Genomic DNA, 12,669 nt, shown 5'->3' on the forward strand with positions numbered 1-12,669 from the left:
ACCCCTTTAATCATGGGTAAAATTTGAATCGACTTCTGAGACTGTTCAAAAGTGTCTAAGAGGAAGTCTTCCTCGGGTGCATCGGAGTGCATGGTGACGCCATGATAAAGTGCTGCTCTGTGTACTAGTTGTCCAAACCCCAGGTGGTCATCTGGAGGTGATGGTTTGGAGGGATATGGTGTAGGGTCAGGCATATCTGGTAGAGGGTATGCCCTGTCGTCCAATGGTACGGTATCTGGATTTGTGAACGGATTAATAAGATCATCAGGATTACCTGGATCACCCCCTCCCCCTAGGTCATCATCATCATCCTGTGGGGGTGGTGTATGTGATGGAGATAGTATAGGTAGTGGTGGTGTAGGCAGAGGGGGTGGGGTAGGAGGTGGTACGGGAGAGGAAAGAGGAATTGGTGATGTTGCCGAGTCCTTCTTCTTCATAGGAACTGGGGCAGGTGTTGTATCCGTTTTCCGTTTCCTACAAGGTACGGCAGTGACATGTCCAGTTTTTGGATTAATATAGATCCTTTTTTGTGTTGGATCTGGGTGGAAAAGTTCTTGGTCTTCAGGAACAGACTTTGGCGCCGATTTTTCGGTTCCGATCGAGGTTTTGGGTGATCGGTAGAGTCTTTGGCTTTAGGAGGTGTATTAAAGTCCTTAGCTGGTGGTTTCGGTGCCGATGAAGGTTTAGGCGCCGATGAAGATTTCGGTGCCGAAGTGGAGTCTTTGAGCTTGGGAGCTTTCGGTGCCGGTTTGTCTAAGGGCCTCAGTGTTTTCGGTGCCGAAGGCGCCGGAGCCGGTTTCGGTGCCGAGAGGTCCTGTGTATTCGGTGCCGAAGGCACAATGATATGTGGTTTGCTCGGGCCCGAGCCACTGGAAGGCTTGTGTTTCTTCAGAGCCAAGCCCGAAGGCGGGGCTTCTGAAGGGTGTTTTCGGTCTCGACTGGGGCCAGCTGGCGAAGTCTTGACCAATGCCTTTGGTTTTGGAGGGGTTGGGGTAGGGGCAGTGGTACTCAAGCGTTGCCCCGGAGTAATGGGGTCGTCTGAGTCGTCTGCTTCTGAGATAATTTGAAGTTCCTCGGAATCTTCTTCTGGGACATCGGGACCCTCATCGAAGATGTTTTCTGGTTCCGGGGCTGGTCTGTGTGCCATGATATGGCGTCGAGCTCTTCGATCCCGAATGGTCTTTTTGGATCGAAATGCGGCGCAGGCTGGACAGCTGGACTCGTTGTGTTCCGGCGACAGGCACAGGTTACAGACCTTACGATGGTCACTGTGTGGGAATTTTGCTCCACACTGGGGTCATTTTTTAAACGGCGTCCTTTCCATGAGCCGTAGGCCTCACGGCGCAGATAGGTCCATTCGCACGCGTCCAGAACCGGTCCGATGAATTCGATGTCGAGTGAAGGTGCCTCGATGTAGTTTTGTAAAAGTTTTTCGCTTCGAAAGCTTGAGTTTTCTACCGGAGTGGAAAAGTTACATCCGAACCCAATGGCAGAAAAAAACAATCTGAGGATGGAGTGGATGCCCATGCGCACTGTAGTCCAAGGGAGGAGTCACCTATCTCGTGACCAAAGACTTCTTCCGAAGACAACAACAACCTGCAAGCATCCGAGCCCAACACCAGATGGCGATCTACTATCCGAAGTGTGTGATCTGCAGCTCATATGCCTCGAACCTATAGTTATGGCCTTTACAGATGGTTTTCAGTCAGCAGACCTCATGTAAGGAATCAACATGCACACATCAATGAAGCCGGCACCAAACAGACTTGGGGGACAGTCTGACCTGCTTAGCAGTGTCAGTTTCTAGAGTCCTGCAGCAAGCTCCCCTGGGGGGACAGCTACCCAAAACCTGAAGGGAAGGGCTGGTCACCCTCAGCAGCACTTGCTGTTCCATGTTCTGCAAGGAAGTACATGGTATCACCTCCACAAGTCCGACAGTGAGGGACCAGGCTCCTTCATAGGTGATGGGTGTCTGAGGCTGAGAGGGTGGAGCTAGGATCGGTCAGTAGTACAATCATGCAAGCAGTGCCAATTCCTGCAAAGGCCAAGCCTCCTCAGAGATGGCAGCCACCCTTGTTCCTGTAACGAAGCAAGGCTCCTCCAGCAGCACCGTACAAGCCCCATATCCTGCTAGGCCGTGCTCTTACTTGGCGTTTGTGCCGATCCATTGGATGATCCCATTGTCGTCAAAGTCATGCTGGTGCCTGAACACGAACGTCTGTCCCTCCCGCAGCTTCCGCACAAACACGAAGGACGACCGATCAAAGTCATACCACTGCTTGGCTACCTAAAAGAAGACAGACAAAAATGAACAGTTAGACGAGTTCTTTTTTCCAAATGCATTATTTCTGCAGAGTCTCCGCTATTAAATGCAGGCCTAATTGAAGGGGAGCAAAATCTTCATTTGAGTACAGCTTCTTTTTATAGCGCAGGAAAAGGAATCTCATGCACTGCATAAGGGTGGCATTACTACATAGGGACGGGCTCTGTAACTGAACTAACATCATGTGTTGGCAACTATGTTTTTCCTTTAGCTTTTTGATTTAGACACCTATCGCAGTGGTGCCAAAGTGCAGGTTCTCATTTTGGATCACTGTCACTGCTATCCTTCACAAACCAGGGCCTGCTGCAATCATCAATGAAAGACCACTGTTGACATTCCAGGATAGATGTATTTGAGTGAGCTCCTTCCCAATAAGGAAGCGGAAGAAAATGCACTGCTTCTAGCTGGAAAAAAGCAATTCAGCATCGTAGAATGAACTGTAGTAAATGTGTTGCATTGGAGCCTTATTCTTCAAAGGTTCTGTACTGAAAGCATTAAAATGCATTACATTTTCAAAATATCCAGTACTTGAAGGCCACTCTCAGATTCTGTACTAAACCACTAACATGCATTAATAGTACTAAAAGGCATTACTCAGGACATTCTAAACTGATAGGACCACAGGGCAATAGTGCCCAGATATTCTAAACGTATGCAATTGTCAAAGACCCAAGAGAACTGACCACATTGACAATAATAGTGAGGCACAATAAGACTACCAACATTTTGGCCGGCGCCAACACCTCCAACGAGATCAACTGCCTGCTAATCAACACAAGCTCACTTGAAAAACAAGCCATGGAAATCAGGACATTACCACCACCCACGCCCCAGACGCTGTCTTCATCACAGAGACCTGGCTGCACCCCGCATTAGCACCCGACATAACCACAGCCATCCTGGCAGGATACAGATTATGCACCGAGACCGCACCAATAGAAGCGCCGATGGCATAGACAATATACAGAGACCCTCAAATGCACAACTACCACAGACGACAGCACCCCCTTCATGGAGCCCCTCAAAATCCAACTTCAAACTAATAGCAAAACCACAATCAGAAGCACCCTCGCCTACAGACTTCTGGGACCCACCCTCTCTTCTGCAACGCCATCCACAACTTCATTGCACCTATCGCCATCAACTCATATGTCCATCTTCGTAGGACACCTGAACATTCACCTTGAGGACACCGGCACGGCTGACCACCTAGAAAGTATGGCCAACCTCTGACTCAAAGCAACTGGTCACTGGCCCCTCCCACATGGCAGGAGACATGCTCGACCCTATCTACGCAGCCAGCAACAGAGTAAAATACACCCACACTAAAGACCTCACCTGGACTGACCACCACTGCATCCACTACGTCATCTCGGAACACCTCCACCTCTACCGAAACACGGCATAGGTGGTCCAAGGTACGCACCACCATCGAGGACACAGAACAAGCAGTGGAAAACTTCACAAACTGGATCATAGCAAGCACTGACAAAGTCGCCTCGAGAAAACCTACCTATCCCAAGAAACAAACTCGACATCTCTGCTGGTTCACGGAAGAACTAAAAACCCAGAAACGCAACTGCAGACAGACTGGAAGGAGATGGCATTAGAGGACCGAATAAGCTTCAAAGCTGCCCTCAACCGCTACCACCACCTCCTGGAAAGACCACCCTACCCAATCACATCAATGACAGCTCCAACTCCTCCAAGGAACTCTTCAACATAGTCAAGGAATTCACCACTCCTTCAGCAAATGAGAACATCACACCCTCGCAAGATCTCTGCGATGCCCTGGATTACTTTTCCACAATCAAAATTATCATCATCTACCTAGATTTCGCACCCCAATCCCCTGCCGCAGACAGCATCATCTTTCTCACAGCGACTGATGCCCACCCACACCAGCTCTCCCCGTGGAACCCCCTCACTAAAAAGAAACCTGCTACCACCATGAGATCAATCGACTTCGAAGCCACTGTAGACTCCTGCTCCCACCACGCGGTGAACCTCAGCAACCAACTCAACAGCAAAGAACTTAACAAGGTCCTCACTGCCTCGATCACCACAGCCCACTTACCCCAGAATTGGAAACACAGCGACATGAAGCCTTGGTGGAAGAAGCTTTCCGCGGACCCAGGAGAACTGAATAACTACTGTCCCATCTCTTTGCTCCCTTTCCCAAGCAAGGTAATCGAGAAGGCAATCAACATCCAGCGCACCAGACATCTGGAGAACCACGACCTCCTTGACCCCTCCCAGTATGGCTCAGAGCAAACCACAGCACAGAAACCGCTCTACTCACAGCCACAGATGACATCCGAATGTTGCTAGACCAGGGAGAAACAATGGCAATTATCCTCCTCGACCTCTCAGCAGCTTTTGATACCATATCCCACCACACAATGATTAACAGGCTCCATCACATCGGATTCCAAGGAGCAGCCCTCAAGTGGATCGCATCATATCTCACGAGAAGAATTCAGAAAATCATCCTGCCTCCCTACTCTTCACTCCCAAGGGACATCACCTGCAGGGTACCTCAAGGCTTATCCGTCAGCCCAACTGTCTTCAACACATACATGGCCCCAACTGTCTTCAACACATACATGGCCTCCCTGGCCAACAGTCACAAATACACTGGCTCAACATTATTTCCTACGCTGACTACACCAAACTCATCCTCTCTCTGACTAACAATCCAAAAACCATCAAAGACAAGTTTCAAAGATGCAGGAAAGAAGTTGCAGACTGGATGAACAGCCGCCGCCTCAAACTCAACACTGACAAGACAGAACTCATCTTCAGGAAAGGGCACGCACTGGAGCAATGAATGGTGGTCCCCTTAGCTGGGCCCAATCCAGATACCCACCGAACACGCCCACAACCTCGGCATCATTGAAAGCCAGCTGTCCATGAAGAAGCAAGTCATCACCATCTCCACCGCCTGCTTCCTTACGCTCTGTATGCTCAGGAAGGTGTTCAGATGCCTCCCTACTAACACCAGGCGAGCTGTCACGCAGGCTCTTGTCACCAGCAGACTCTACTGTGGCAACTCCCTCTATGTAGGAATAAGAGCACTTCACAGCCTTACCATTGCTCCAGCAATTCAGGAAGAACATCAAGACATGGATGTTTGACCGATAGGAAAACTGGCAGCTTCATCAGACAGCGCATCGAGACCCTCACACATAGAGCAGCCGTGCTCTACAAATCCAGATTGACTGATTGATAAGTACAATCTTCCCCTCGCACTGAATTGCTAGACCTTTACCACTCAAAGAATGCATAGTTCAACCACCCTTGGCATTACATCCCCCAACGTTTAAAGTAGGCAGTAGGCTACATCACCATTTAAAAGCAACAGAACTCTGCCTTCACCATCTTATAGAGGTGTTATTCCAATCTCACCATTTTAAGGAGGTATTGCTCTAGAGACTCCACAGTTGCCAAGGGCTCCATTTTCAACATACGGCCCGTCCGATCAATAAGTGTTGTCTCCCCTGGTGCACGTTCCAAGCGAAACCTCAACCTTCTGGTTAGTATCTGTAAACGAAGAGAGAAGAGAACTCGCTGTCAGTGTGCAGACAACTACAGCACCGGCATGCTGCACATTCAAGACGTTCCCTATCCCTTGCCAGTTCAAGACCGCATCTTTGCCATGTCTCTGAATGCTGACCCAGGGTGAGTGGAGCGACTGGCTGAAGGCGGCCCCTGAATTAATGACGGTTTGTTGTATTTCTCAAGCACATAATCCCCCGCGTGTATCTAGGATGGAGGTAGATTCAGCATATACCTTGCACAGGACAGGATTAGCTACTGTTTGTAGAGGGAATGTGCAGGGCATCATCTGCAGAAGGACCCTGGAGTGCTGCAAGTAGTTACGGGAAGTGAGTTAATTGGCAAACAGAGGTGGGCTGAGCATATCATGGAGCACTGAAGAGGATTATCTGCAGGTTGAAGATCGGGCGCAGAGAACTGCAGATTAATTGGCAAACAGAGGTGGCCTGAGCATATCATGGAGCACTGAAGAGGATTATCTGCAGGTTGAAGATCAGGCGCAGAGAACTGCAGATTACTGGGGTGCTTCTCTCAGGAGGCACGGGGATCTCAGACTTGCACAATGGTAGACTGCTTGCCCGTTATAGGTAGTCTTTTATGTATTGCAGGATGTGGGAGATCTTTATCAGGATGGTGTAAGTGGATTACTCGGCATACATGTGGTAATGACAGATGCGTGGAGCGGGTCACTTGCTTGCAGCAAAATACTGTCAAGATTGTAGATGGACCCCAGTGAGGGAGGAGACATTACATGCAGGGTGCAGGTGGACATCAGAGTACTGTGGAGTACAAATAGTAGCTTAACTGCAGGTTATACCAGACGCGACGTATTGAAAGGGGTAGGCAGGATTAGCACCAGCACCTCTGAGTAGGTGCAGCCAGGGGGAATCACGCAATGTGCGGAGCAATTATCGAGACGAAGACTCTAGTTGGTTTAAGGGAGCAGATTAGCTGTAGATTTTGTGTAAAACCTAAAGGACAAAATGTACAGGGAGCAAAACCTGCAGGGAGTAGGTGGGCTCTGCATTTACCTCATAGCAGGCTACATGGTGGTGTTTTAAAGAAGCGGCTCTATGCCTGGAAAGGATGAAAAAAGTGCAAGTTGCAATCCTATCATTGTGTCAAAAGCAGACACAGGGTATTACATTAGGCTGGCCAGGATTCTAATGCAATAATCAAGTTTGCTCATGACCAGGATGTTGACACGGGGTGTGGCAGTAGTGAAGAGAAGGTGTGGTGGCAGTGGGGTGATGCATGAAACCAGCTTCACAGTGGAGTCAAACGTTTCACAGAAATGAGGGGGTGAGGAGGAGTGTGCAAGTGTGTTGGTGAGAAGGTGACTGAGTCCATTGGAGAAGAAGAGAGGACAGCAGATTACAGGATTGGAGTTGAATGTGAGGGAGAGGAGGCCCATCCAGTTTTTCAACTATTGACAGGAGGTGAGAGATGCTAAGATAAAGAGAAGGGAATATGCTACTTACCAGTATGCATCTGTTCTTGGCATGTAGAGCTGCAGAGTTGTACACTTAGCATAGGTCGCCATCTGGTGTTGGGCCCGGATGTTTGCAGTTTGTTTTTCTTCTTGGACAGTCTTTGGAAGTCACGAGTTTGGTGACTCCTCCTTCGGTCCGTACTGCGCATGGGCTTCGGCTCCATCCTCAGATTGTTTTTCGCCAATAGGGAAATGATGGAGCGTAGTAATAACAGTGAGAAACCCATGTGTTGTATCTAAATAAGATGTACTGGAACGGATACAGGTAGCCGGGGAGGCGGGTGGGCGTGTACAACTCTGCAGCTCTACATGCCAAGAACAGATGCATACTGGTAAGTAGCATATTCCGTTCGAGGCATATGAGCTGCAGATTGTACACTTAGCATAGATTACATAGCAGTACCCAACCTTAGCGGCGACCACCGGTATCCGTTGCAGCTGTTTGAAAAAGTGTCTTTAGTACAGCCTGGCCCACCCTAGCTTGCTGCTTGGAATGCACATCTACACAGTAGTGTTTTGTGAAGGTGTGCGGTGTAGACCATGTGGCTGCCTTGCAGATGTCATCTAAGGGTATATTCCCTAGAAAAGCCATAGAAGCCCCTAACTTTCTTGTAGAGTGGGCTTTAGGGGGAACAGATAATGTTCTCTTTGCCTTTTGATAGCAAATTTGTATGCATTTTACAATCCACCTAGCTATCCCTGATTTTGAAATGGGGTTGCCTTTATGTGGTGGAGAGAAGGAAACGAACAATTGTTTAGTCTTCCTGAAGGGTTGCGTTCTTTGTATGTAGTATAGTAACGCCCTTTTTACATCAAGTGTGTGTAAGGCCCTTTCTGCAACAGATTGGGGTTGCGAAAAGAAGACAGGTAATTCCACTGATTGATTGAGGTGGAAGGGGGAAATGACTTTGGGCAGAAACTTCGGATTTGTGCGAAGTATGACCTTGCTGTGATGCATTTGTATGGCGCTGATTTTAATCCGAAGGCCAGGGTTGTGAACTGGTAGTGTTCCTGTTCGATGTTGAATCTTAGAAGGCCCTTGTGCCTTCTGTTTATTGGGATGTGAAGGTAGGCATCCTTGAGGTCCACGGTGACCATGAAGTCCCCTTCTCTTATCTGTGGCAGTACCTCCTGCAGTGAAGTCATTTTGAACCTTTGTGTTTTGACGAACTTGTTTAGGTACCGGAGGTCCAGTATGGGTCTGAGGTCTCCGTCTACCTTCGGAACCACGAAGTAGTTTGAGTAGACCCCTTTGTTGCGTTCCCTGAACGGCACTGTCTCTATGGCTCCCTTTTGCAGGAGTTTCCGTGTTTCTTCTCTGAGTATTGCCAGTTCTTGGGCCGATCTCTGTCTTCCCTTCGGCTTTCTGTTTGGAGGTCTTTTCTCCAACTCTACGCAGTATCCGTGCTGCACGATGTTCCGTATCCACTTGTCTGTGGTTATGCGCCGCCACTCCTGAAGGTAGAACCTCAGCCTTCCGCCTACCGGTGACGTATGCTCGTAGGCTCTTGGATCTTCTCTTCCCCCTGATGACACCTTTTTGCGCCTCACCCATGGGGGCCTGACGAGGGTGGGCGTCTTCTTGCGTGCTGAGTCACTTCGAGGAGGGCTGATCGCCCCCTCTCCTCCTTTGGCCACGTCCGTTCCCTCTCCCTCGAAAGGACTGGCCCCGAGGTTGATATTGCCAGCTTTGCTTCTGCTGACTTTGTCCGTGACCTTCGCCCTGCTGACCTTGTTGGAACGCCTGGTGCGACGTCCCCTGTTGGCTTCCACCCCTACCGTAGGGTCTCCTCGAGGGATTTCCTCGTCTCATTCCCCTCAGCTGCAGGGCCCCCATGGACCTCGCTGTCTCGTTCTCCTTCTTGAGCTGGGTGAGCTTCTCGTCCACCGTTGCTCCGAACAGTGTCTCTCCGTTGAAGGGAGTGCCCAGGATGTTGTTCTGCACTTCCGGTTTGAATCCCGAGATTCTTAGCCATGCATGCCTCCTTTCTGTGACCCCTATGGCCATGAGTCTTGCTGAAGTCTCTGCCCCATCCAACGCCGTCTTTATACAGGAGTTGGCGATGTTCTTGCCTTCATCTACCAGGTGAGAGGCTCTCTGGCGGTATTCTTCGGGGAGGTGCTTTACTAGCTCCCCCATTTCATCCCAGTGTTGGTACTGGTGTCTATTTAGGAGTGCATTTGAATTTGCCATGCGCCAGTGCATTGCGGCGTTCCTCTCGACCTTTCTGCCTGTGAGGTCGATTCTCCTGCTCTCTTTATCTGGAGGTGGGCCCGAGGTTGCTGGCACGTTGGCCCTTCTCCTGGCCGTGTAGGCAATGATGGAGTCTGCGGTGACGCTACCCTTGATGTAAGGTGGGTCCAGGGAGGAGTGTTTATACTTTTTCTCTGTCCTGGGCGTGATCGACCGACAGGTGGCAGGCTCCTTGAAGGCTTCTCTCCCCTGGTTCATCACGCTTTGTAGCATGGGGAGGAACTGGCTCCTAGTCTGGATGGGGAGCAGTGTTTCGACGAGAAAATCTGCTTTCGGCCTCTCCTCGTCGAGCTTGACGCCGAAGGCCATTGCTGCGCTCTTCACCACCATATTGTACACCCCGATGTCGTCTGGTGGCGAAGGCCTCGAGGGGTACGTGTCCACGGCCTCCTCCGGGTTTTCGGTGTCGAGATCTTGCCATTCGACGTCGTTGCCGGTAGATGTCGCCGATTCGAAGAACGATTGTTGGTCTTCTTCCTCGGCTTCTTCCTCATAATAGGGCTCCTCTTCCTCTTCGAGGTCCCTTGTCAGCCTTTCGGCGTCGAACTCCTCCTCGACTTCGACGACGTCCGCCGATGAAACCGTTGGAATCTTGAATTCCTGCATCCTGGCGTCGAACTCCTTCTTCCTTTGAAGGATGTTCTCCATTTCGGCCTCGAGCCGCCTCTTCTTTTTCTCCATTTCGGAGATGCTTTCGGCGTCGACCGCGGGCCTTTTCGATGAAACTTGCGTCGACGTCGAACGTTCTTTCTGCGTCGATCGGCCCGTTTCATGGGATGATTTCGACGACCCTTGCCTTTCGGCGTTTTTCTGCGCCAGGGAGTCCTTTTGTAAGGATCCGCTGGGCCTTTTGTCCGAAGTTCCCCCTTTGGACGTCGAAGTTTTCGGCGCCGGGGCTCCCTTCGTGGACCTTGACTCAGTTTTTCTCGAGTCACCCTCGTGTTTTCGAGGTGTTTTTTGATTTGCGCTCGACGATTCTCTTACCTCGTCTTCTTTCTTCTTGTCGGTCTCTACGACCGTGAAGTTTTCGGCTGCCTCGGCGACGTTGTCCTCGTCGTCCGTGTCGAGGCCCAGCGCGTAGAGTGTCGGGGGTTTTCCTTGGCCCTCCATGTTGGCGTTGGCTCTCCTCTGCCTCTCTCTCACCCTGAGTGTCTTCGGCGCGAAGACTGAGCAGGCGTTGCAGTCGATACTTTGATGATCCACCGGTAGGCAGAGGTTGCAGACCGGATGCAGGTCTTTCTGCGCGAACTTGTGGTGGCAGTTTGGGCAGAACTTGAATGGCGTCTTGTCCATTTCGCTCAGGGTCTCTGAGCGTGCATTCTCCAAGGTTGTCGAAGAAAAAGGCTCGCTGGTCTTCTTTCTTCGCGTTCCTGTCGAAATCTGTTCTTTCCTGATGTCTTCTCTTGATTCTATCGATGAAACTCGCTTTTCTTCCTTCTTCCTCCGAGTGAACTTCTGGAGCTTCCCGATGACGATCCAGACCCAACGGCGGAAAAAAGAATCTGAAGATGGCGCCCCAAAGGTGGGACTTCCGCAGGAAGCACGACGACGTCACGGGAGGTGCACCAAATGGTGGACGTCGACGCCCACCTGGGCTACAAAGGAAAAAAAAAAAAAAAACAAAGAAAAGACTACGAATCCGGACCCAACCACAAGATCGCGGAATAATGCACAGCATAGTGAATCCAGAAAGATTCACGCTGCAAAAGCTGTTTTCCAGGTGAGAAACTGTAGCTCACATTTGTGCATTGGTTCGAAGGGCGGACCCATTAGACGTGTAAGAACTAAATTTAGATTCCATACAGGGGAAGGTGGTGCCCTGGGAGGAATTACGCGTTTAAGGCCTTCCATGAAGGCTTTAATAGCGGGCACTCTGAAGAGTGATAAATGCTGTCTGTTTTGTAGATAAGCAGCGATCGCTGCTAGGTGTAGGCGTATGGATGAATATGCCAGGTTACACCTGTGAAGATGGAGCAGATAGCATATGATGTGCTGTATGGATGCATCTAGAGGGTTGATTGTATTGTTACGGCAGTAAATTACAAATCTTTTCCACTTTGCGGCATAGCATGCTCTAGTGGTAGGGCGTCTGGCTTCCATGATGATGTTCATGCAATCAGGGGGAAGGTTAAGGTATCCGAATTCTAGGATTTCAGGAGCCAGATCGCCAGGTTGAGCTGAGCTGGGTCCGGGTGCCTGATTTCTCCATGGTTCTGGGTTAGGAGGCATGGGGATAGATGCAGTTTTTGATGTGGTACCACTGACAGTTGTAGTAGCGTGGTGTACCACGGCTGCCTGGCCCACGTCGGAGCTACCAGAATGAGTGTGAGGGAGTGCTGTTGTAGCTTCCTGACCACTAATGGAATTAGTGGGAGAGGTGGAAAGGCGTATGCAAATCTGCCTGACCAGTTCATCCATATCGCATTGCCCTTGGACAATGGGTGTGGGTATCTGGCGGCGAAGCTTGGGCATTTTTTGTTTTCGTGGGTGGCGAAGAGGTCTATCTGAGGATGCCCCCACTGTTGGAAGAATGGGTGAAGAACTTGTGGATGCAGTTCCCATTCGTGTAGTTGTTGTGTTTGTCTGCTGAGCAGATCTGCCATGGTGTTTTGTACGCCTGGAACGTGCTGTGCCAGGAGAAAGATGTTTTGGGGAATTGCCCATCTCCATATGCTCTGGGCTAAGCGGGAGAGCTGGGGAGAGTGTGTCCCCCCCTGTTTTTGTATATAATACATCGCAGTCATATTGTCTGTGCGAATGAGGACTGCTTTGCCCGAAATCTGTTTTTGGAAAGATTTTAGGGCTAGAAAGATCGCCAAGAGCTCCAGGTGGTTGATGTGGAGCGATTTTTGCTGTGGCGTCCATAGACCTTGCATGGTGAGGTGTAGGAGGTGCGCTCCCCAGCCGGAGAGCGATGCGTCCGCTGTTAGAATCACCTGAGGAACCGGGTCCAGGAACGGTCGCCCTTTGGAAAGGTTTGTGGTGTTCCACCACTGCAGAGAGTGATGTGTGCGGCCGTCCACCAACACCAGATCCGTCAGC

General features: G+C 50.3%; 1 protein-coding gene across 13 annotated transcripts in view; it reads right to left on the bottom strand.

Annotated features, from left to right (window-relative positions):
- Nucleotides 1-12,669, bottom strand: part of HECTD1 (HECT domain E3 ubiquitin protein ligase 1) — a 559,621-nt gene that overhangs the window by 248,599 nt on the left and 298,353 nt on the right. For all 13 annotated transcript variants that reach the window (XM_085627391.1, XM_085627395.1, XM_085627387.1 and 10 more), the window contains exons 20-21: nucleotides 5,732-5,866; nucleotides 2,148-2,287 (exon numbers count right to left, since the gene is read on the bottom strand). In XM_085627391.1, the coding sequence (XP_085483517.1) occupies nucleotides 2,148-2,287; nucleotides 5,732-5,866 (275 nt within the window). The remainder of the gene's footprint in view (nucleotides 1-2,147; nucleotides 2,288-5,731; nucleotides 5,867-12,669) is intronic.

The sequence above is a fragment of the Triturus cristatus genome, chromosome 9, assembly GCF_964204655.1.
Source record: "Triturus cristatus chromosome 9, aTriCri1.1, whole genome shotgun sequence".
NCBI classification, from domain to species: domain Eukaryota; kingdom Metazoa; phylum Chordata; class Amphibia; order Caudata; family Salamandridae; genus Triturus; species Triturus cristatus.